The 23,452-nt window shown below is 42.5% G+C and overlaps 2 protein-coding genes across 2 annotated transcripts in view; both read right to left on the bottom strand.

Annotated features, from left to right (window-relative positions):
- LOC112257916 (collagen alpha-1(XXVI) chain-like) overlaps nt 1–4,560 on the bottom strand; it is a 46,107-nt gene extending 41,547 nt beyond the window's left edge. The window contains exons 1-3 of the mRNA XM_024431853.2: nt 3,596–4,560; nt 2,745–2,867; nt 1,582–1,685 (exon numbers count right to left, since the gene is read on the bottom strand). Of these exons, the coding sequence (XP_024287621.1) occupies nt 1,582–1,685; nt 2,745–2,867; nt 3,596–3,756 (388 nt within the window). The 5' untranslated portion in view covers nt 3,757–4,560. The remainder of the gene's footprint in view (nt 1–1,581; nt 1,686–2,744; nt 2,868–3,595) is intronic.
- A 112-nt stretch (nt 4,561–4,672) lies between these two features.
- Nucleotides 4,673–22,850, bottom strand: LOC112257915 (matrix metalloproteinase-28). Its single transcript, XM_024431852.2, has 8 exons — nt 22,440–22,850; nt 18,413–18,489; nt 15,707–15,909; nt 8,488–8,709; nt 7,800–8,045; nt 6,104–6,253; nt 5,594–5,761; nt 4,673–5,359 (listed from the first exon to the last, which is right to left on the bottom strand). Exons 1-8 carry the CDS (start codon nt 22,599–22,601, stop codon nt 4,941–4,943), a joined length of 1,647 nt encoding a protein of 548 aa, XP_024287620.1. The 5' UTR covers nt 22,602–22,850; the 3' UTR covers nt 4,673–4,940.
- Nucleotides 22,851–23,452: the final 602 nt, after the last annotated feature.

The following is a 23,452-nucleotide window of genomic DNA, read 5'->3' as shown; positions in this document are numbered from 1 at the left end:
ACAGACCAGTAGGGCCAGGGGGTTCACTTTCCAGAGGGTCGCCCCACTCCACAACAGTCTGGCTCTGTTTACCCATTCACAGGGAAAGCACTTCCAGTCAGGGAGAGGCCCTTCTCCAGACAGTATGTGGAGGGGTGTGTGTATGTGTGAATGTACTTGTGTGTGTCTGCCATAGAGATTGATAGAGGACTCTTCATTGTATCTGTCTCATTATGGCGTTTGTGACTGCACGGGCAACGCCATTGAGGCCATCTCCATTTTGAAGTAAGTAGTCCATTTTCTTCGTCTACTCCTTCTATGAGTTGGTAAACAAACTGAAAGGGTGCATATAAAGCCAAGGTTGGAGATTGACGGCAACCTGTTATGGAATGTTTATTCACAAGTATTATTCATTGGTTGATCCCTCTTGATGACCTGGATGGAATTATGTGCTCCTTCCTTAACCCATAGGAAGTCCCACCCAGTTGACTACTTCAAAATGGTGAATGTCCTCAATGGCGCTGCCCATGCTAAAAAGAAGCTTTTGGGCCCTAGAGTCCTCTATCATTCTCTATGGTCACCGCACAATGCCTCACAAATATGACAACAACATACTGTTTTTGGTACAATTGAAGGATAGAGTGCAGCATCATCATCAGGTAGCCACTGGAACATCAAGATATAAAAGATAGATAGCAGTGCATACAGACAGAAACAAGTAAACATGTAGTCCCCCATGAATGATACAGCGCCATTAACAATAATTTCACATCTTCATGACATATGCTTTCCTTCAGTAAGTTGACTCCTCAGAGCACAGAGGAGGGTCATCAATCCTATGTTCAACATAGCTACAGTCTGAACTGGGGAGCAGAGCCATGTTCTCTGTATCAGACACCAGTCATAAATCTGAACCCTCATATCGGTGACACGAGAACAGAGAAAACACAATGTCTTGGTCCACAATAAGGAACCTTTTCCCAAGAAGAAGCCGGACAGTGAGTCCAACCAAGAGGGAGGACCAGTAAGTATAATCTGTCATTTAGAGCCAAGTTGAGCTTTTGATTCAGTGACTATCCCTATCTATTGTCTTCCATACACCACAGTCAGGAGATTCAATAAACAAAACAAAACAAACCACAAAAACAAAATGCCAAGCCAAGAATACAGAGCATGAGAGGGTGATGATCAGCCATTGTTTTTCAGCCTGGGGCGGCAGGTAGCCTAGTGGTTAGAGTGTTGGACTAGTAACCAAAAGGTTGCAAATTCAAATCCCAGAGCTGACAAGGTAAAAATCTGTCATTCTGCCCCTGAACAAGGCAGTTAACCCACTGTTCCTAAGCTGTCATTGAAAACAAACATTTGTTCTTAACTGGCTTGCCTAGTAAAATAATTGTTTTTCAGCCTGTGATTTTGATGTCATTCATAGCAGGGAGTTTAGGATGAATGGGTACACAATGGGACTACAGTTTTGACTGCAGTGCCCTTGTGTCATTTCTACCTCCAGCTCACCAGTTCTCTGAGTGTGACAGACAGACAGACAGACAGACAGACAGACAGACAGACAGACAGACAGACAGACAGCACAGGTACAGTACTCACCCTCTCTGCAGTTGTCGCCCATAAAACCTGGGCAGCACCTCCACTCCAACGCCGTCACCTGGCGATACGTTAGCATGTATGTGGGCCGGACAATGGTCCTGTAACTGAAAGCAGAGCATAGTCACTAACTAACTAACTGGGGCAGATGTTCACTTCACGGATATAATTAGAGGCCTTTACAATGATTTCAGTAACATTAACAACAGACAAAAGAGAGAATACATGGACCTATTTAAACGGGAATAACTCTAAATCAAAAGATGTTGAACCTGTCTATAACATAGGGATAAAATAACAATGCCGATCCAAGCTTAACACTATGACCGAATACAGGGAACCCATTAAAGTAGTCTTTCTGGATGGATCCCAAAGACATAAAATAACCAAACAGTTGAAAATCACACACATCTATATAATACATGGCTATGGTCTTACATTAGTGTCTGTTCTGGGAGCAATAGCAGACCTGGGAATACTGGAATGGGAAAAATCATATTCATATGCCTTAATGGTGGATGACTTGTTGCTCTGTGTGGTGGTCGTGGGAGTAAATCTGCCTTCTTCAATCAACAAACAAATAATATTTCCATGAGGCTTAATAATCAGTCATTAGACTGTCTGCAGTCAAAGCTGGATGACATTAAGGACTCTCTAGGCTACAAATATACAAACACCATAATCATGACCCCTGTGCAACGTCTGGCCAGAATCTTGGCCAGCTGAACTGAAACCAGAATCAATGACCTGCTCTTTTCCATCAAGATGGCTTTGTCTTCAGGATATGTAGAATTATGATTCAGAATACACTGTCAGCAAAGGCCACCAAAATGTATAATGGCACTTGACCCATAGCTGTCCTAAAGGGAACCAAGGAAAACCTGGAAATGGTAGCCATTCCCTCAAAGCGTTTGGCTCAGCAAGATGGCTGTAAGCTACTGCAACCCATTAGGATGTATATCTATATAGTTCTTTGACAGTGAATTGACATTGTGGGGCTACTGCGCATGATCTTTTTAATTACATGCAGTGATTTGAGCAAATGATCCCTCAAAACGAGATGTTCCCAGCGCAACTCTGAAACCAGAACCTCTCATGTCTGAAGTTGTATTTTCCACTGCATGAAGGGCCTGTTGGAGTGAGTGAGTGAACTGTGCCGACCATACCTGATGAGGTTAGAACAGGGTCCCGGCCACCGGCAACTCTGAAACATACGCTGTACCAGCTTCTCTGTCCCGTTGTGCACCTGGCATGACACAGTCTTCGACACTGTGTACTGACACCAGTTCCTACCAAAGGAGACCATAGGGAGGCAAAGGTTTAGTGCGTGTGTATGTGTGTGAGTGTGTTTTAGTTTTAGTGCACGTGTGTGTGTGTGTGTGTGTGTGTGTGTGTGTGTGTGTGTGTGTGTGTGTGTGTGCATGGTATCTGGGAGATGGGGATCAAAATACAAGGCAGTCAAAAACATTGAACATTGAATAATAAACCAAATATTTTTTTCCTATTCATCATTATTAAGGACAACTCTCTGGGCGGTCCGCTTTTGTCAATTGAGAAGTTCGGTGTAATCAAGCCAAATCTAGACAATAAAAGGATGTGGGGATGTGAAATTGGAAATAAAGTTGTTTATAGTGTCGTAAACTGGAGCTGAGAGGCAATTCACATACTAAGAGAGAGTAGTCAATTTGGCAGCAATGTGCAACTTGAACGTCTGCTCCATTCATCCATTCCAATCCAAACACAGAACCACATCTTAATAATTTCTCTTAATACTCACTTCCATTATTGCCAGTACTTCACTTCGTTATTCTTAGCGGGCAAGAAAATAGTTGTACCACAGTTATATACTTTTGTTTAAAGTCAACGCACAAGCTCATGCATTGTAGCATACAACTTCAACAGGGTTGATAACTATATAAAAAGGTATATTTCTACACATCAGTAGCTGTTTAACATTGAACAACAACTTGAACTCATAATCACTTCTCTGATGAATATTTGCTTGAGGTCCACTTACCTGCGAGCCGCATTGGTGCCTGCAGGGGGTCCAGCGGTGTGTTCAGTGTGGATGCGTTGCAATGTCACACCTGGAAACTGATAGATAAACCCGGTCCCTCGTGACAGACTGGGTGAAAACATCCAAATACAGAGAATGCTAAAAATGATTGAACCTGTCATTGTCCGAGAATTTAGGTTTCTGTTCGAGTGAGAGGTTGAACACAACTGTATTTTGAAGTGGACAAAGTTTGGAGACGCGCGTCTCGGAAATCAAAGCCGCCGCGCACAAATATATCGTCCTAATATATCGTTAAAGTAAACGAATACCATATACATTTGCAACGTCGTGAGACATTCTGGAACCTACTGTTCTCTCAGTCACCGCCTTTCTCGTGTCGCTAGGCTTCAAGTCTGGAGGAATTGTCTGTCTGCAGCAGCGTCTGAGCGCTATACGCACTTTAGTTTGGGAAGCTCGACGCAGTCGTTTTTGCGCATGGTTTATTATTACCGCTGAGTAATGTGGAAGGGATAAAGTTCACCACCATCAACAGAATAGATGGTGGTGTGCTAGATATTAGGTTTACATGTATGGAATAGGAAGACATCAAACGTTATCCATACATCATTTACGAGGCACCAACATTAAAACATAGGCTTCTGAAGTGCATAAATTCACAGGTTCAAATCAAATGGTGATGCAAATCATATCGATTTCATTGGTCAAAAAGTGTAAAAAGTAGCAATTAATCTGAAGAAAACAACTAGTATTCATCAATAGCTCTTTGGCTCTGATATGTCACCGGGAGAGCTAGTTGCCTACATGCAAGAGTGCGTTAGACATTGTTACATAGCAGCTTACTTACAACTAAACTAACTCTCTTTTGATCTCACATGATCAGAATTTAAGAATCATTTTAATGAAGAGGAGGTCCTTGTAACAGTCCCTTTGTCACATCATCAGCACATCAAGGAATTGCCACAAATGCAAAAACAATGCCATATGTGGTATTTTATGAAATAATTATACAAAAGGTCTTTATGAATGCAATAGTCTACTAAAGAGTCCAGAGACTTCATCTCCAACAACAACAACTTGTCCGAGAGAAAACATACAAACATAATTTATTTGTGCAACAATGACACATGCCACATATAACTCACAGATTGGCTATGCCATACAGACTATCTTAATACTGTCTAAAACAAAACAAACACATTACAAACAAAAGCATTGGTTCACTGGATGAAGTAGGATTAGGAATACTTATTTAATAATAATGTATGAACATAAAAAATATGAGCTCTGTCATTGCTTAGTCTGAGTATATCCATTGCACATTACCTTCGCCAACCACTTTAATCAGTTAGTTAGCACCCTCTTGTGGCCACAGTATATTATTGCCTCTGTGGTGAGTTCCCAAACAGCCTGCCCATTCCAGCTCTGTGTCCCACATCCCCTCTCCAGTCACCTGCACTTTCGCTGGATCAAATCTCCAGTAGTGCCGCTCCTTGAAGAAGTACACTTGTCCATCAGGGTGGCTGACGGCTCCGTTGGTCCCCCGGGGGACACCCCTCCAGTCATCCAGACTGCGGGGGTAGTATGGCTCGGGCCTCAGGGTCCCCAGGTTGAGCACAAAGTAGAGCTGGCCCTTGAACACCACCAGGTGTCCCAGGCGGGGGTAGTAGAAGGCCTGGTCAGGGTGTCCAGGGAGGCCCAGCTCACTGCTCCTCAGGGGGAAGCCCGGGTCCACACCACTGCTGGAGTAACGCCACACTCGCCTACCTGGGGGAAGAGACGCAAGGAGGAAGGTGCTGGTAGTGTGAGATGTGAAATTACAATGCAGCAACACATATATGAGGACACAAACTGAAAAAGCAGTCTGTGTGAAACATTTCTGCGATAATCTACCTGAACTATAACCCCGACTATGATACAGGACAGTTGTTACTATAACAAGAACAAATAATTTCAGGTACGTTTATTGCTGGGTGACTCGTGTCTTCATTTTCCCACTACCTTTGAAAAAGTAGAACTTATTGTCCATCTGAGAGTAAGCAGCTGCCTCAATGGCGAGGGGTAGTCCTGGCCAGCGGTTCTGCAGAGGTAGAGGGGAGCTTATCTTGCCTGCAGGAGACACAGTCCAGAACAGCCCCCCACGGAATACTAGGCTGGTACCATCTTGGTCTGCAAGGTAATATAAAATGAATTATTTTCAGGAATATAGTATATCACCATCTTCAGAAGTCAATGAAGAATTCTCAACCTACTGTTCATGTAATTTGCAAAGAGATTGATTACCTTGTGTCCCAAAACAATCATAGGCCACAATCCACCAGATGGCGCTGTTTACTTGTCATATTTGTCTTGTTCGAAACCTCAAATCTTAGCCAAAACTTGCTTCTAGCCTCAAATATGCTAGGTAAGTACAACTTCCAGTCTGGTGACAAAGAGCCATTAATTTCAATGGGGCCTATTTTTTTGTGCCTTTCTAGCATGATCAGATAGTGACCACCAATCAAGTCCTACCCATGGTGAGAGCATCAAAGAATCCCCTGCAGTATGGAGGTGGGGTGGAATCAGGCTTCCAAGTACCACCTTCAGACAGCTCCCAGTCCCGTAGAGCAGAGCTGAACACCTGACCAGGCAACTGGATTACCTGACCGCTCTCTGGCTTCCCTATGGAGAACATTCAATGACAAAAATAACAGTAGCTTCAGTAATGTACAAGCTTTTCTGACTATACGTAATATACATGCATATTCTTCTATGTTACTACAATAGACCAGGTGCATCTGCAAAAAGCTTGACTGATTGATGTATTTCTGACTGCACATTTACAAGTGGAGTACCATTAAAGCTTTCTGCTATGGACAAGTATCCATTGGGCACAGATGTCAGTTCATGATTTACATTGGTTGTGTTGTCAACTAATGTGAATTCAACGTGAAATCAACATAAAATGTCACCATGTCATTGGATTTAGGTTAAAAGCTGGGTAAAAAAATGACCAAATTCCCTTATGTTGATGACTTTTTTTCAAATCAAATTATTTCCCCACGTTGATTCACTGTCATCACATTACATTTTGGGGTTGAAATGACGTAGAAACAATGTTGATTCAACCAGTTTTTGCCTAGTGGGTGCAGATAAGACCTATATGCCTGTTTCACAGCAAGTTTGAGAGGTTACATACAAAAACGACACTAATTGTCGGATTTGGCACGCCATAACATTGCAGAATGGAAAACCCAATGCATCACAGATGAGTGCTGAGATACTGACAGCTGAGCTGCCTTTAAATTTACTGTATTCCAATGCCAAAAGAAGTAAAGAGAGCCAAATGATTTTACAATGCCACTGATTCGCAGACACGTCTCCTTTGATTTGTCTCCAGATGTTGCCCACCCGTTCTGTTTGGAAAACGTTGAGCAAACATTTGTGTAAAGGTCTGATAAAATCGACATCCCTAAGGAGAGCAAGACAAAACATGGAGAGATAGTTTGTCTGGCTTCTCCCTGTTATACTGTCTAAATGGAAACGTTGATGTGCGAGGAAGTTGCTTGTTTACTTTGGTGTGACCTTGAGAGGATGGGAAAAAACACTGATCAACACTGTCTCCAGCTGCCGGAAGTCTGGCTCTGGGATATAGTGATCTTTGGACATCCCTCTGGGTACAGCATTAGAGCGGTTGGATGGAAAAATGTACATTTAAACAGTAGCCTATGCTACCGTGTGTGATTCCCTGTAATGAATGCACCAGCTTAAGATACACATTTAATATGAAAAGATTCCCTCCTTTAGTTTTCTCAGTTGATGCTTCATATATCACAGGGTGGTCGGGACTGTCGGACACTATGATGTCATGGTGAATGAGAGCACAGCAGATGGTGATGGGTTAAAGAAACGGATGCTGATCCAATCTCTAGTCAGATCTGTGGACTAAGTTCAGCGTGAGGTCTCAATGTCATTATATCATCTCGTCACCCTCGTGTAACCTTGTTCCCTCCTCTACCTGACCACTGACTATTACCTCCATATGTTCTCGCTCCTCTTCCTCAAGTTCTTCTTCCACTTCAGTGTAACTTTGCTTTGGACTAGGGCCATTTTCTTTGTATAGCAGTAGTTGTCATGTAAAGTGACTGGTTAAAAATAATGTTCAAATTCAAATTGAATTTCAAATAACTTTAATGTTCCTCTCTCAGAATGGAGTAGGTCTACACACCATAGAGCTGCTGTACAGCAGTGATGTCATCCCAGCTCAGCACCGTGGCTTTCCCCAGCTTCTTGTAGTAGGGGGACATGAGAGCGTGGCGCACAGGAGAGTGCTCCAAGCCCAGCGTGTGGCCCACCTCGTGGGCAATGACCACGAACAGGTTGTGGCCCTTGTAGCCGTTCAGTGTCCAGCGCTCTGCCATGTCAAAGTGGGCCTCCCCTCGGCATGGGAAGAAGGCATGTGCTAGGGCGCCTCCTGGGGGTAAAAACAAAAACATAAAGAGGGTTCAGGGGTGGAAGAGAAGCTTCCCAAAACAACCCCTTGCCATACCCCTTCAAACTGTGCAAATCTGAAGGAGCCAGGCAGGTATAAGAAATATGGTAGAAGCTTCTCGACTCTCATTTTCAGGCTAGGTGGAACCATCAACATGTTTCTTATGATTATCTGGTCCGTTAAAATCTGGAAACACTAAAGCGGTAGATGCTAGTGGCTGTTCTCAGACCAGGCAAGAGAGATCTGTAAGCATGTGAACATTGTGACAGCTGAGGCGAGATCTTTCACAGCTGAACCCAATTGATCTTTGGAAATTGCCCTGTTTGAAAATGCATTCTCCCTTCCTTTAGGTAAACTATGAACTGACAGGAATCAGTCAAAATGTCAAACCACTACTAAAAGTGATACTTGCTCTGCTCCCCACCTGGACCATCAAAGGCGTTGCCCATGCCGTCGTTGTGGTCCCCCTCGTAGAAGGCCAGCCGGATGTCAGCTGACCCCTGGGTGACCTCTCTGAAGGCCAGGGCCGAAACGTTACTCCACAGCTGGAAAGCGGTGCGTACGGCTAGGGCCACCTGACCCCGAGGGAGGTGGCCAGGCCAGTTCACCACCTGGTAGGTCAGGTGACGCTTGTGCCACCTCTCACCTGCAGGGAGATGAGATTGTGGACTGATGAATATAGAGGAGCAAGGGGGACTCATGACCAAGAAGTGAGATATTATATGAACGTTGAAAAAGAGTAGTTATGGTAAATGAGTCACTAGCACCCACTTTTGGGAGCACTGTTGTGCTGGGTAAGATTCAGATTGTCATTCATGCAGCTGGGAGAGAGGAGTATAAGGGGGAGGGAGAAGGAGACAGAGAGAGATAGAAAGAGGGAGAGGAAAAGAGAAGAGAGAGAGGACGTTTGCAAATCACAGTAATGGGGATGTGAGTGTTTCTTTTTGAACAAAAAGGGTGAATCCTTTGGCAAAGTGCAGAGAGAGTAATGTTTATTACATTACTTGTGGTTACAGCAGTGACACAACTTTAAAAAATGTTATCAACTAATTCAGAAGAGCTCTTGCTGTGTAGGATTGGTAGGAGTGCTTGTCTAAGGCAATAAATCAATTATTTTAGTGTCAAAACAACTCCATGCATTTTGCAATAAAAATAACCTTGTCAATTGACTGCAGCAGATTATTCCTCAATAAGACACATTCACTAAGCAAGGCCACCTCACACGTGTCTGGATAAACGCTGGTTTTTAACAGAGGCACAGACCAGTGGGAAGAGATGGTCTTCTTCACCTGTATGAGCTTAGAGCCAAAGTGTGACGAACACATTTCAAGAGCATGTGTGAAATCGCATAGAGAAGAAAACGCTACAAGGTTGAACCTTTTTGCTAGCACTCCTTGAAAGAAAATGTATCGAGAACAACTCCACAGGACACAAAAAAAACCTCTCAGATCTCAATGTTTACAGTGTGTTCCAGCATGCCTCATTGGTGAGACTAGATGAGCTAAGACTGTTCCAGCATGCCTCATTGGTGAGACTAGATGAGCTAAGACTGTTCCAGCATGCCTCATTGGTGAGACTAGATGAGCTAAGACTGTTCCAGCATGCCTCGTTGGTGAGACTAGATGAGCTAAGACTGTTCCAGCAAGCCTCATTGGTAAGACTAGATGAGCTAAGACTGTTCCAGCATGCCTCATTGGTGAGACTAGATGAGCTAAGACTGTTCCAGCATGCCTCGTTGGTGAGACTAGATGAGCTAAGACTGTTCCGGCAAGCCTCATTGGTGAGACTAGATGAGCTAAGACTGTTCCAGCATGCCTCATTGGTGAGACGAGATGAGCTAAGACTGTTCCAGCAAGCCTCATTGGTGAGACTAGATGAGCTGTTGGTGCAATCGTTTGCGTCTCTCTGGTACTCGACCAACGAGCCAGTAAGAGCCAGCACCTGCCTTGACTTCTGCTGGCTGCCTTCACTACTGTACTGTAGATGGACAGATACATATAACTATTCTCCTGTACCTCACTTACATTTGAAAGAATGTCATGTTCTTCCACTTAAAATTCTGTAAAGTTTCATTTGGGACTAAAACTGCCTCTTTGCAGAAACTGTCCTTCAATATCCTGTCCGTGTGTGTAACCCATATTGATAGGATTTCTCTGAAATAGGATTGCTCCAGAGGATCCTGAGCTGTCCTTCCATGGACTCTCCCCCAGCGTCTTTGCACAGGGAGCAGGTGGCAGCTGTCAGGTACAAACTTGCAGCTGGAAAAGTGGGCAGTACGACGCCTGCGTCTGCATTCTTATAGTATTATCCAATCACTTCAGGGGCTGTGTGGAATTACATACTTTTCTCCATCCAGACCACAAACATCAGCACCCGAATACCCCAAAACAGCTCCATTTACCACTGAGCATGTAGGCCTATCAATCACACAGTGGAGATGTGTTGGGCAGTCTCCATATGGCCCTCGGAACATTGAAAAGACTGTTGTATATCTTAATAATTTAGGCAGTGGTTCTCACAGACTAAAAGGGACTGGGGAGCTCCTTTAAGATGAAATAGGATGTGTGTGCTTTCCACACACAAGTAGAAATTCGAGAATTCCCTGAAGATATTTCAATGGCAGTGTGTGTAGATAGCCTACATACAGATGTAGGACATTATTTTTTTTACCCTGTTGCAGAACATTCCTGCAATGCAGGAAATCTCAAACTTGTAGTGTATTTGAGGTTTAAAAAGGCTTCTAAAGTTTATAAATTGAACTTGAACTTTCAGACTTGTAAATTAATCAAACCCTACAAAAATGTCCATTCATTATATCCACATAATAATTCACATGTCCTGTCGCTGCTGGATTATTTTCCTGCTGTAGCAAACTGGCTCAAATTATGATCCTACATCTGTACTATGCTGGCTCTGATTTACAGCAGTGGAGCCTCCTCAGAGGAGGAAGGGGAGGACCATCCTCATCAGTGAATTTCACAAAAATAAAATAGTGAAACATTGAAAAAGCTATCCATTTTAGATAGCTAGCTTTTTCAAGCAGACGTTTGCTTCCTGCAACACAAACTCAAAAAAATTCTGGGACACTGTAAAGTCCATGGAGAATAAGAACACCTCCTCCCAGCTGCCCACTGCACTGACGATAGGAAGCACTGTCACCACTGATAAATCCACTATAATTGAGAATTTCAATAAGCATTTTTCTACGGCTGGCCATGCTTCAACAGCACTGCACCCCCCACAGCAACTCGCCCAACCCTTCCCCATTTCTCCTTCTCCCAAATCCAGTCAGCTGATGTTCTGAAAGAGCTGCAAAATCTGGACCCCTACAAATCAGCCGGGCTAGACAATCTGGATCCTTTCTTTCTAAAATGATCTGCCCGAAATTGTTGTCACCCCTATTACTAGCCTGTTCAAACTCTCTTTCATGTCATCTGAGATTCCCAAAGATTGGAAAGCAGCTGCAGTCATCTCCCTCTTCAAAGGGGGGGACACTCTTGACCCAAACTGCTACAGACCTATATCTATCCTACCCTGCCTTTCTAAGGTCTTCGAAAGCCAAGTCAACAAGTCAATTACCGACCATTTCGAATCCCACCGCACCTTCTCCGCTATGCAGTCTGGTTTCAGAGCTGGTCATGGGTGCACCTCAGCCACGCTCAAGGTCCTAAATGATATCTTAACCTCCATCGATAAGAAACAATACTGTGCAGCCGTATTCATTGACCTGGCCAAGGCTTTCGACTCTGTCAATCACCATATCCTCATCGGCAGACTCGACAGCCTTGGTTTCTCAAATGATTGCCTCGCCTGGTTCACCAACTACTTCTCTGTTAGAGTTCAGTGTGTCAAATCGGAGGGTCTGTTGTCCGGGCCTCTGGCAGTCTCTATGGGGGTGCCACAGGGTTCAATTCTTGGACCGACTCTTTCTCTGTATACATCAATGATGTCGCTCTTGCTGCTGGTGAGTCTCTGATCCACCTCTACGCAGACGACACCATTCTGTTTACTTCTGGCCCTTCTTTGGACACTGTGTTAACAACCCTCCAGGTGAGCTTCAATGCCATACAACTCTCCTTCCGTGGCCTTCAATTGCTCTTAAATACAAGTAAAACTAAATGCATGCTCTTCAACCAATCGCTGCCTGCACCTGCCTGCCTGTCCAACATCACTACTCTGGACGGCTCTGACTTAGAATATGTGGACAACTACAAATACCTAGGTGTCTGGTTAGACTGTAAACTCTCCTTCCAGACTCACATCAAACATATCCAATCCAAAGTTAAATCTAGAATTGGCTTCCTATTTCGCAACAAAGCATCCTTCACTCATGCTGCCAAACATACCCTTGTAAAACTGACCATCCTACCAATCCTCGACTTCGGTGATGTCATTTACAAAATAGCCTCCAATACCCTACTCAATAAATTGGATGCAGTCTATCACAGTGCCATTCGTTTTGTCACCAAAGCCCCATATACTTGTCACATTCTGACCTTAGTTCCTTTGTTTTGTCTTTTGTTTTAGTATGGTCAGGGCGTGAGTTGGGTGGGTTGTCTATCTTAGTTTGTCTATGATTTTCTATTTCTGTGTTTGGCCTGGTATGGTTCTTAATCAGAGGCAGCTGTCAATCGCTGTCCCTGATTGAGAACCATATTTAGTTAGCCTGTTTTCCATTGTGTTTTGTGGTTGGTTATTTTCTGTATAGTGTTGTACCTTACAGGACTGTTCGTTGGTTGTTTATTGTTTTGTTTTCAGTGCTCATTAAAATATTTAAAATATGAACACTTACCACGCTGCACCTTGGTCCTCCTCTCCTTCCCCAGACGACAAGCGTTACAATACTACCCACCACTGCGACCTGTATGCTCTCGTTGGCTGGCCCTCGCTTCATACTCATCACCAAACCCACTGGCTCCAGGTCATCTACAAGACCCTGCTAGGTAAAGTCCCCCCTTATCTCAGCTTGCTGGTCACCATAGCAGCACCCACCTGTAGCACGCGCTCCAGCAGGTATATCTCTCTGGTCACCCCCAAAACCAATTCTTCCTTTGGCCGCCTCTCCTTCCAGTTCTCTGCTGCTAATGACTGGAACGAAGTTCAAAAATCTCTAAAACTGGAAACACTTATCTCCCTCACTAGCTTTAAGCACCAGCTGTCAGAGCAGCTCACAGATTACTGCACCTGTACATAGCCCATCTAAAATTTAGCTCAAACAACTACCGCTTTCCCTACTTTATTTATTTATTTAGCTCCTTTGCACCCCATTATTTCTATCTCTACTTTGCACATTCTTCCACTGCAAATCTACCATTCCAGTGTTTTACTTGCTATATTGTATTTACTTCGCCACCATGGCCTTTTTTTAACTTTACCTCCCTTATCTCACCTCACTTGCTCACATTGTATATAGACTTTCTACTGTATTATTGACTGCATGTTTGTTTTACTCCATGTGTAACTCTGTTGTTGTACGTATCGAACTGCTTTGCTTTATCTTGGCCAGGTCGCAATTGTAAATGACAACTTGCCTACCTGGTTAAATAAAGGTGAAATAAAAGATACAACTATGCTAAATATATTCATTGACTTCAATACAAAACCTAGGAGGCTCATGGTTCTCGCCCCCTTCCATAGATTTACACAGAAATTATGACCAATTTCAGAGGACGTCCTCCAACCTATCAGAGCTCTAGCAGCATGAACTGACATGTTGTCCACCCAATCAAAGGATCAGAGAATTAATCTAGCGTCCGAGTGGCGCAGCGGTCTAAGGCTCTGCATCTTAGTGTTAGAGGCGCCACTACAGACCCTGGTTAGATTCCAGACTGTATCACGTCCGGCCATGATTGGGAGTCCAATAGGGCGGCGCACAATTGGCCCACGCTGTTAGGGTTTTGTCAGGGTAGGCTGTCATTGTAAATAAGAATTTGTTCTTAACTGACTTTCCTTGTTAAATAAATAAATAAAAAACATTAAAAGCATAAGCTACATCTAGCTAGCACTGCAGTGCATAAAATGTGGTGAGTAGTTTACTCAAAGAGAGAGAAAGACAATAGAACAGTTTTGAACAAATTAATTTCTTCCAAAATTAAGGAGAAGCGAGAGAGAGAGAGAGAATGAGAGAAAGAGAGAGCTAGCTATATTTTGTAGTATATACTTTTTAAACTTTCACTTACTTAGCTAGCATCGAATGCAGCTACAGTAGCTAGTTTACCCTACTCAAACACCTGGTTCAAACAGAGAGAGATGCTATGTTAGCTAGCTGGCTATGGCTATCCAACACAGGAACTATTCAAAGTCAAGGTAAGCTTTAGGTTTTATAAATGTATTGCCACCAGGGCCTGCTGCTGTAACTGCTAAACTGCTTGCTGTTGACTGTACACTGTACTGCATGATTGTAGCGGGTTTACTAATGCATTAGTTCTAGTAGCTATGTTGACTATGATGTGACAATGATGTACAGTAGGCTGTGTGTGGTTAGCGATATGAAGGTTTGGCTTAAAGGTTTTTTCCACCTGTTCACAGACAGCTGATGTGTTGTGCACTGAAGTCCACAAGGGAAAGGAGAGAGGAGAGCGTGTAGATAGATACCAGAAGGAATAATATATACAAGGAGCCGTTGTATGTGGCTGGTATGAAAGTGAACTGTGTTTGTATGCGTGTATTCATTGTGCCAATTCTGTTGAAAAACATTTCTTAAACGGAAGAAAACGGAACGAAATGGGGATAAACATATGTACATTTTTCCAATAGAAACTCTTGTTTGCAACTGTTGGACTAATGATTACATCATCTAGATGCTGTCAAGATGTGTGCAAGGCGTTATTAAATGTGTCACTGTCTGTCACCTTGATTACTCAATTCTCTCAACCTGTGCACCTACGTTGTAAACTTTCATTCAACCTCATGATGGGTACAGGGAGAATTGTAGCATCATGTAGTAGCCTAAACCTATGGATGTTACATTGAGTGGAATATGAATGACAGTCATCCAATATGCTGTAATAGAAATAAGGCCATGTTCATAAGAAAAAAAACGGCATGATCCCCCCCCACTGATTTACAGTTTGTAGTGAACTCCCTAACAGAGATCAACCACAGAATTCACATGGCCATGGTTGTTGACTGCCACTACAGAGTCCTTCAGTGGAGCTCTCAAAGCCCATTTTGGGACTGATTCAAGGAAAATCAGCCTGGGATTTGAGACTTCCTGCCTAACAGTTGATAACCCCCTAAAAATGAATTTGGTCATTGAGGAAACCAACAGGGCAGCTTGCCATTGGGAGTCATTGAGCAAACAACAATGTTATGACCTCAATAAATGGTAATAGTCGATTAGATGATCATTTAATTAAGGATGCAGTATCGAGTCACGGTACAGCTGATGAGATTAGTTAGCCTGACAACATGTTTGACCTCTCCATTCTAGACAATAAAGTCACATTGGCATTGCTATAGCAGTCTATTCTTTAAATATGACCTGTATAATCAAGTCCATCTGTATGGGCCAACTACATTTCAATCAATCATTTGATCTTCAAGGAAGGAATAAAAAAGGAGTAATATCTAGGAGGTTGGTTTGAAGTTGGCCAGAAGTGAGCCCAAATCAGCTAAAGGAGGTCCATGGATTGGCCACTAACCTAGCTGGCTATGGCGCTTCCTGCGTAGACGCTGTCCACTGTTAGGTTTGGTCAGACCTCCATGGAAGATGCCGTTGACCTTCTGTGCCCAGGCCTGCTGGCCCCTGTCATCCCTCACCCCACACCTGGGCTCTGCCATCTGGTGCCGTGTGTCACTGTCCAGACGCCCAGTGACTGGCAGGTGGGTGAGCCACTGGAACTCCCTGAGAGGCAGACAGAGGAGAGATGGATGAATGATAAAAGAAGAGTGAACGGCAAACAAAGATCGGAGAGCACATCCAGAGAGCAAGTAGAATCAAAAAGTTGCAAACCCGGAAGAAGTTATGTAATCAATACAGCACTTTAACAGTAATCCACATGTGATGATGGTAGTGTGTGTTCTTTACAACTGAAATCAAACCTTCAAATCACATTTTATTAGTCACATACACATATTGAGCATTGCGGGTGTAGCGAAATGGTTGTGTTCCTAGCTCTAAAAGGAAATGGTTGTGTTCCTAGCTCTACAAGGAAATGGTTGTGTTCCTAGCTCTACAAGGAAATGGTTGTGTTCCTAGCTCTACAAGGAAATGGTTGTGTTCCTAGCTCTACAAGGAAATGGTTGTGTTCCTAGCTCTACAAGGAAATGGTTGTGTTCCTAGCTCTAAAGGAAATGGTTGTGTTCCTAGCTCTACAAGGAAATGGTTGTGTTCCTAGCTCTAAAAGGAAATGGTTGTGTTCCTAGCTCTACAAGGAAATGGTTGTGTTCCTAGCTCTAAAAGGAAATGGTTGTGTTCCTAGCTCTAAAAGGAAATGGTTGTGTTCCTAGCTCTAAAAGGAAATGGTTGTGTTCCTAGCTCTAAAAGGAAATGGTTGTGTTCCTAGCTCTACAAGGAAATGGTTGTGTTCCTAGCTCTACAAGGAAATGGTTGTGTTCCTAGCTCTACAAGGAAATGGTTGTGTTCCTAGCTCTACAAGGAAATGGTTGTGTTCCTAGCTCTACAAGGAAATGGTTGTGTTCCTAGCTCTACAAGGAAATGGTTGTGTTCCTAGCTCTACAAGGAAATGGTTGTGTTCCTAGCTCTACAAGGAAATGGTTGTGTTCCTAGCTCTAAAGGAAATGGTTGTGTTCCTAGCTCTAAAAGGAAATGGTTGTGTTCCTAGCTCTACAAGGAAATGGTTGTGTTCCTAGCTCTAAAAGGAAATGGTTGTGTTCCTAGCTCTAAAAGGAAATGGTTGTGTTCCTAGCTCTAAAAGGAAATGGTTGTGTTCCTAGCTCTAAAAGGAAATGGTTGTGTTCCTAGCTCTAAAAGGAAATGGTTGTGTTCCTAGCTCTACAAGGAAATGGTTGTGTTCCTAGCTCTACAAGGAAATGGTTGTGTTCCTAGCTCTAAAAGGACAGTAATATCTAACAATACACACAAATCTAAAAAGTAAAATAAGGAAATTAAGAAATATAGACTATGTATTGTGAGGGTTCAGTGATCAGGTGGAGGAAGACAACATGACAGCACCCTCCTCAGGGGATAGGTACTCAGTGTAAAGCCAATTAGTACAGTACACACCTGAGCCCACTGATTAGCTTGGTGTCTCCCTCTATATAGGTGTGCCAGGAGATGAGCTCGAGGTGGATTAGGAGCAGACACGGGGACTGGTGAGGATGTCGGACTTGCCTACCTCAGAGAAAGGGGCGTCATCTGATGCACCTTGGCTCTACGTTAAACAAGGCAGGCTATAGATAGAGGGAAGCATGTGTAGACAATAGTCTAAAGAGAAGGGAGCCGTTTCTTGTTTTGTGTTCCCTTTTTGGCCACGGCCTTTTGGTCAGCTGCTTAGTTTAGGTTTATTTTTTACGCTGTTTCAGAGTTGGACGCTACCTTGTACTGGAATTATTTTGTCGGGCGAAAGAACCCTTTGAGTGACAATACAAAAGAAGAGGAACCACAACCACTGCCTCCGGTCTGTTCAATTCATGCCTCCCGCCTGTGTTAAGGTGTTTCGGTCTTGCTGATCCGTCACACTATATATATGTGTGTGTGTGTGTGTTATATATGAGGAATACGTACAATAGTATATGTACAGCAATAGTTAAATACGATGGCCTTGACTAGAATACAGCATATACATATGAAGTGGGTAAAACAGTATGTAAACATTCCACTGTTCCATTGAAGGTTCTAAACCTGCTGAGCATGGGGGTAATGCATCGTCTAGCTCTTCATTAGTGTTAAATGCGTGTAGTTTAAATATCGGCATAAATAATCGCTGTCATATCACCTGGATAAATACCAGGCTCTGGTGGCAGACTTTTACTTCCATTAGGGAAACCAAGCTTTTGCTTTGTGATAGAAAATAAACATGCAATACATTTCGATAAATCTTTGAGTTAGGCTTTTCTTCTCCAAATATTCAGTAACTCACAGTGCAACTGTGAAAACAGACGTGTGCTTGCTTTTTCACTCAAGCACAACTGGGGAATGGGACACACTTTTGGTAAAGCTGTCAACACAACCTCAAAGACATTCAGAGAACTAAAAGTTTTCTCAGATTTGACATTCTGAGAAATTAGTGAGTACACAAAGTCAATGAGAAATGTACATGGCATATTCTGTAACAACTAATACATTGTAATCAATCATTGACCACACTCGATTAAAAATGTCCCTAATTTCCCATTACTGTAAAGTGCTCTTTCTGGTAGGTTAAAAGATGCCAGCCTTGTTGTACCTGAGAGCTGTGTTGACCTCAGTATCATTGTGTTGGTGACTCTCCTCCTCAAGGTATCCATACTTCTCCAGAAAAGTCTATACAGGAAAACAGAACACATAAATTCAGAATGTGTATCACACTCTCTCCTGGACCATAGACTATGTTTCAAGGGAACAAATCAATAGGGGAGATTGGGGTAAATTGAGCCAAAGGGTTAAGTTTTGCTACCCTTTTTCTAGGAAACTATACATAAAATTCATCATTTGACCAAATATTTAAGAAAAGGTTGTCATTTCAAGGAGCCTGTGAAGGAAGACGCCACATGGAAAAAGTGGTAAGGAAGTTAGGTCCATGATGCTTGTATCTTAACCAAAGTAGATCATTTTAAGATTGTTCTATATATTAGTTGGGGTCTATATGAGGTCCTAAAGCCAGCATGAAAGTGCATCCTTGTAGCTGTGTGGGCTAATATAGTCAAAATGTTTGCCTTGGGGTAAGTTGAGCCAATAGCCATGGGATAAGTTAAGCCAATAGGAAGTTTAGCAAATGTAAGTGTTTTCTTCCCAGGTGTAATGGAAATCATATGATATGAGGTAACAGGGCCTGGCCTATGTTAAAGGTGTGACAAAAGTACAAAGTGTTTGTTAAAACATGCTTAAAACGTGATTATGTTGAATTGTGTTTGGAAAATAAAGATAGACATGGTTTTAAAAAGGTAGTGGTAATATTTCATTCAGTATAGAAATGTGTGAAATGTATTTTTTTGGACAAGCTATGTTTTCAAAACTGTAATGAGTGGATTTTTGAGGATTTCCATGGATACACAACATCCTGAAATATATGTATGTTAAGATGGAGTGATGGTGAATGTAAAAAAAGGCTCAACTTTCCCCACTCTCCCCTACAAAGTATTTTAGTAATTTGTAGACTCCAACACTTGAATGATTTAGAATACCATGGTCAAGACAGCCTGAAGGGGAGAGAGGGAAGCATTGGGCTGGTATAAAAAAACCTGAAACATCAAGCACTGAGTGAATGCAGTGGAGGACTCAAATTAGGGCTAAGTGGTCTTAGAATCATTATAGCAGATGCCAACACCAGAGATGCCATTGAGAAGTTTCACACCGCTGCCAGAGATGTTTGTGGTGGGGGAACAACCATCATACTTTTCTATGATTGGATTGATTAGGCCCTGAGGGCCTCCAGCCAGTGCTGTTCCCATGAGCAGCTGGGAGCGAGCAGAGTGCATTGTGGGATGTGGCACTCAGGCCCACTTCTGCAGCTGGGTGATGATAAGCGGCACTCCCCTGGGCCTTCCGTGGCCCAGGTCCCTTAAATGGATGCCTAATGGAAACCAGCCAGCACAGCTGGATAGAGACTAGGGAGAGCGCCTCTGCATTAGAGTGGAACTCCACAGACCATTTTAATTGCAAAGAAAACCAGACAGGTTGAATTGACTGGGTAGTCTTGGGTTTTGAATGAGGCTCGATCTAAAGCATGCTAGATGATAGAGTTTCAACAGACAAATACAATGGACCATTGGTAGATCAGAGTGACAGGGCGAAATCCTAACTTGAAATCAAGTGACGGGCATGGATCTAAAATTAAAATTCAGCCCGGCAAATGAGTCAGTTCTCTGTTTACTATACTCTTCGTAATTTTTGTGACCAAAAACTATAAAAGTGGAAAATGGGCTGTACTGTACTGGGAAAATTGAGGAATAAGGCTACAATTAGGATAAACCACAAAGAGCTCACAATGTAGCCTACTTTGTTGATCAAAAGCTCAATTCCAAATAAAGGAATGACAGTTGTGTGAAGTAAAGAACCATGAAACTGGGACCGACATTTTACGACGCAATGCAGATGTAAAGAATGAAAACGGAGCCATTCAATCTTGTCGTCTCTATGAGTAAGAGAACCAAAGGTTGATATTTTCCAAGCTTCCACAAATACAGACCCTTAGAAGTTTTGAAGCAGAAAAAAAGCTACTTGTTGGTAATACAAACCCTCAATTCACAGGCTTTGTTTCCAGTTAAACACTTCTTGTGCTTTAAACAAGATGAAGGCTTCTTCGGTGGAAGGATGCTCAGTGGAAGAAAACATTCCTCCAGCAGGAGAGGCCTAAAATTCCTGTTGCCACTTGCCTCCTAGTTTACACCAACACAATGAGCCTTTCACTTGACTTTCACTATCTGGAAGGTGAACAACCATAGGTCAAATGGAACAGAAAGCTCATGACCCCTTCAACCTCAAATATAGTTCAGTGTTGTTTCAGACATCAGAGTTCTTTTGTCAATTACTTATTTCAACAGAAGTGCATGACAATGACAGTGAAGTGTGCAATCATGGACAATAGAAACTCAAAACAAAAGAGGGGACAGGGGAATAAGTCAATTGGATTGTGTGGGAAGTTTCACAGAACAAGAGAAGTGACCAGTGTCACACATTTAACACTCCTAAATTAATCAAAACTCTACAATTCCAGAAGCATATCTGTAGATAAGTCCACAAGTAAAACTCATCTAAAGGAGTCTACGCCTGGCAACAGTTTGTTGATTTGAGTGTTCCTGTGTATACAACATGGTCTCTTGGAAACTTGTATTATTCTGTAGCTAAATCTGTGACACTCCATTTAGTATGATATTACATTACTTTAGGTTACATTATGAATGGAATAGCGATCGTACATTATCATACGCATTATAAGACTTGAGTATCATATGTCTTATCTGGTCGTACAATAGCATACAAATTGGGTGATGTAACTTAACATATGTCTTGTATTACGTATAGTATTCTATGTCTTTCTCTGAGAGCAGGTTGCTTGTTGCGCCATAACAACAAAGGGGAGAATTTATGGGGAGAATTTACGTTGGTGGTTAGGTGAATTGTCTTAAGTTTAGAATAAGGGTTAGGTGAAGGGTTAGCTAAAATTCTACAGTTGACCTGATGCGACTCGAACATGCAACCTTTGGATTGCTAGATGGTCGCGGATTATGCCTACCCATCCTCCCCGACCAACCTCCCTACTTTCATTTCTGTCTATAGTAACTAGACCATTAGTAGGTATCATACTTATCATTCTGAGGTGCTCAGAAATACATAAAGTATGTTTCGTATGGCTCGGAGGCCAGGCTGGTGTACGACATGCATTTCTCTAAGGCGAAGGTACTCTCCCAGAACATCATCAAAGGATTTATATGCCCTATACCCATAAAGTAGTAGGTTGCCTGTTGTGTAAACATCATGCTGCCCCTGAACAAGGCAGTTAACCCACTGTTCCTAGGCTGTCATTGAAAATAAGAATTTGTTCTTAACTGACTTGCCTAGTAAATAAAGGTAAAATAAATAAATAAATGTTAAACGGCACCACATCTAAAGACAGACCCATGTTGTGGTGAAACATAAGGGAACATATACATGTGTTTGTGCTAAGCAGGCTGCACAGTCATCCAAATGAGCCCTTGTCACAATACTAGTGGCCCTCCATTTTCTTATCCCATGTTACCCATGTCATGTGTTTGGGACTAAGGGTGTGTAGAGCCAGGGCAACAGGGTACAATGTTGGACTGGAGGGGAGGCCAGGGGAGGAATCCAAAGGGCAGATTTACCGAGAGTTAAGGTCAGGGAAGCCAGGCAAGCTGGGGTCAGGAACAACTTCGGTATTGTGTGCAAAGTCATAATAGTCTGACTGGGTCAACTAACCCTGAGCTCTGCTACGTGGTAAAGCCTTGCTGAGAGTTATCCAAGCAGTGAGGGAATCAAAGTAACTGCCAGAGTTAAGATAACATGCCTCATACATAGCCTAGTTATCACATACAGTAATGTGCTTCCAATAAAAACAACCCTCAGTAATAGAAATTATAGAATTTTGAATAAGAGTAAGACATGAGGAAGAAGTGGGGAAAGTATTGGGTGAAACTGTAATGACAGTATAATACCCGTTGCCTTCTTCAAACAATTGAGCATCATTTATTACACTCAAAAGTGAAAGCTAGTCCTTGCCATAATTCATGATTTCCCATGTAATTTGCATAACCTACCTCAGCACTAGTCTCAGGTGTTGACGAGAGATTTAGCAGCACAGGTGAGCCAACCGTAACGGTTGCCTTCAACGTGAGCAGCACACAAGAAAGTTGCAACACGAATGTCCTCAAAGTTTTCTCAGGTAAAATGTTCATCTTGCCGACAACGCAAGTCCTCATACTTGGCCACGTTAAATGACTGACATACGTGTTGACAAAATATCCTGAAAGACATAAACTTGATATCGAGATGTCTACATTTCGCCGTCTGTATCTGGAGCCACCCTGCGAGGAGTCTGCTCAGAGACACCGCCTCCAAAATGTAATGATGTGCCTCGTTTCCAACAGAATTACAACTTCAGTCTTGGAACTAAATATGGAGTTCCATAGCTGCATTCGAGTTAGATTAATAACGCCTGTGACGTCCTGGAACGAAAGGTTGGTAGCACCTGACCTTACAGCAGGAAATAAAGAAGTAATAACATGGTAATAATTAGTGTGCCTGCTGAATAGTACTATTCCTCATACTAAACTACATACTATAGCTGAAGCCAGTGCACGCACGCACACATTTTCTTGAAGAAATACCTTTCTACACTTTACTACTTCTAAAATAAGTTAATATTTCCCGATGTATTAAAGATAACAAAAAAGGTGTTATTATTTGTTCAAAATGTGTTAATCAGTTGTTGTTATTTCTGGTTTTATTATTTTCATTCTTTACCATTGAAACGGATATTTATTTGTCTTTTTATTAAATCAATATATAATTATTTGCCCAGATGGATTGCTGCCGAATAAAACGTACATTTCAAATAGTTCACAATTTGATAATTGAAGACCAAGTCCCATAAACTGTGCATCAAGTATTTTTTCTCTGGACATTTAAAAAATTGCCATTTCAAATAGTTGGCACTGGCAGGACAAGTTTACAATCTCACTGGATTTTTGAAGACCATTCACTGTTCACAGAAAGTATATTTGATATCGACAAAGATTCTTATATTATCCATAATGTTTGAGCTGGTTGA

This window comes from Oncorhynchus tshawytscha, linkage group LG09 (assembly GCF_018296145.1).
Source record: "Oncorhynchus tshawytscha isolate Ot180627B linkage group LG09, Otsh_v2.0, whole genome shotgun sequence".
NCBI lineage: Eukaryota > Metazoa > Chordata > Actinopteri > Salmoniformes > Salmonidae > Oncorhynchus > Oncorhynchus tshawytscha.
The sequence above is the reverse complement of the archived record's forward strand: the minus strand, read 5'-3'. Positions and strand labels throughout refer to the sequence as shown.

What these genes read in the sequence shown, in the direction of transcription:
- LOC112257915 (XM_024431852.2), bottom strand. Translation starts at nt 22,601, where the DNA reads ATGAGGACTTGCGTTGTCGGCAAGATGAACATTTTACCTGAGAAAACT. An exon ending in CACCTGAGACTAGTGCTGAG is followed by an intron (nt 18,490 to 22,439) that starts GTAGGTTATGCA and finishes TTTCCTGTATAG; the next exon opens with ACTTTTCTGGAGAAGTATGG. An exon ending in CTTTGATGCTCTCACCATGG is followed by an intron (nt 5,762 to 6,103) that starts GTAGGACTTGAT and finishes ATTACCTTGCAG; the next exon opens with ACCAAGATGGTACCAGCCTA.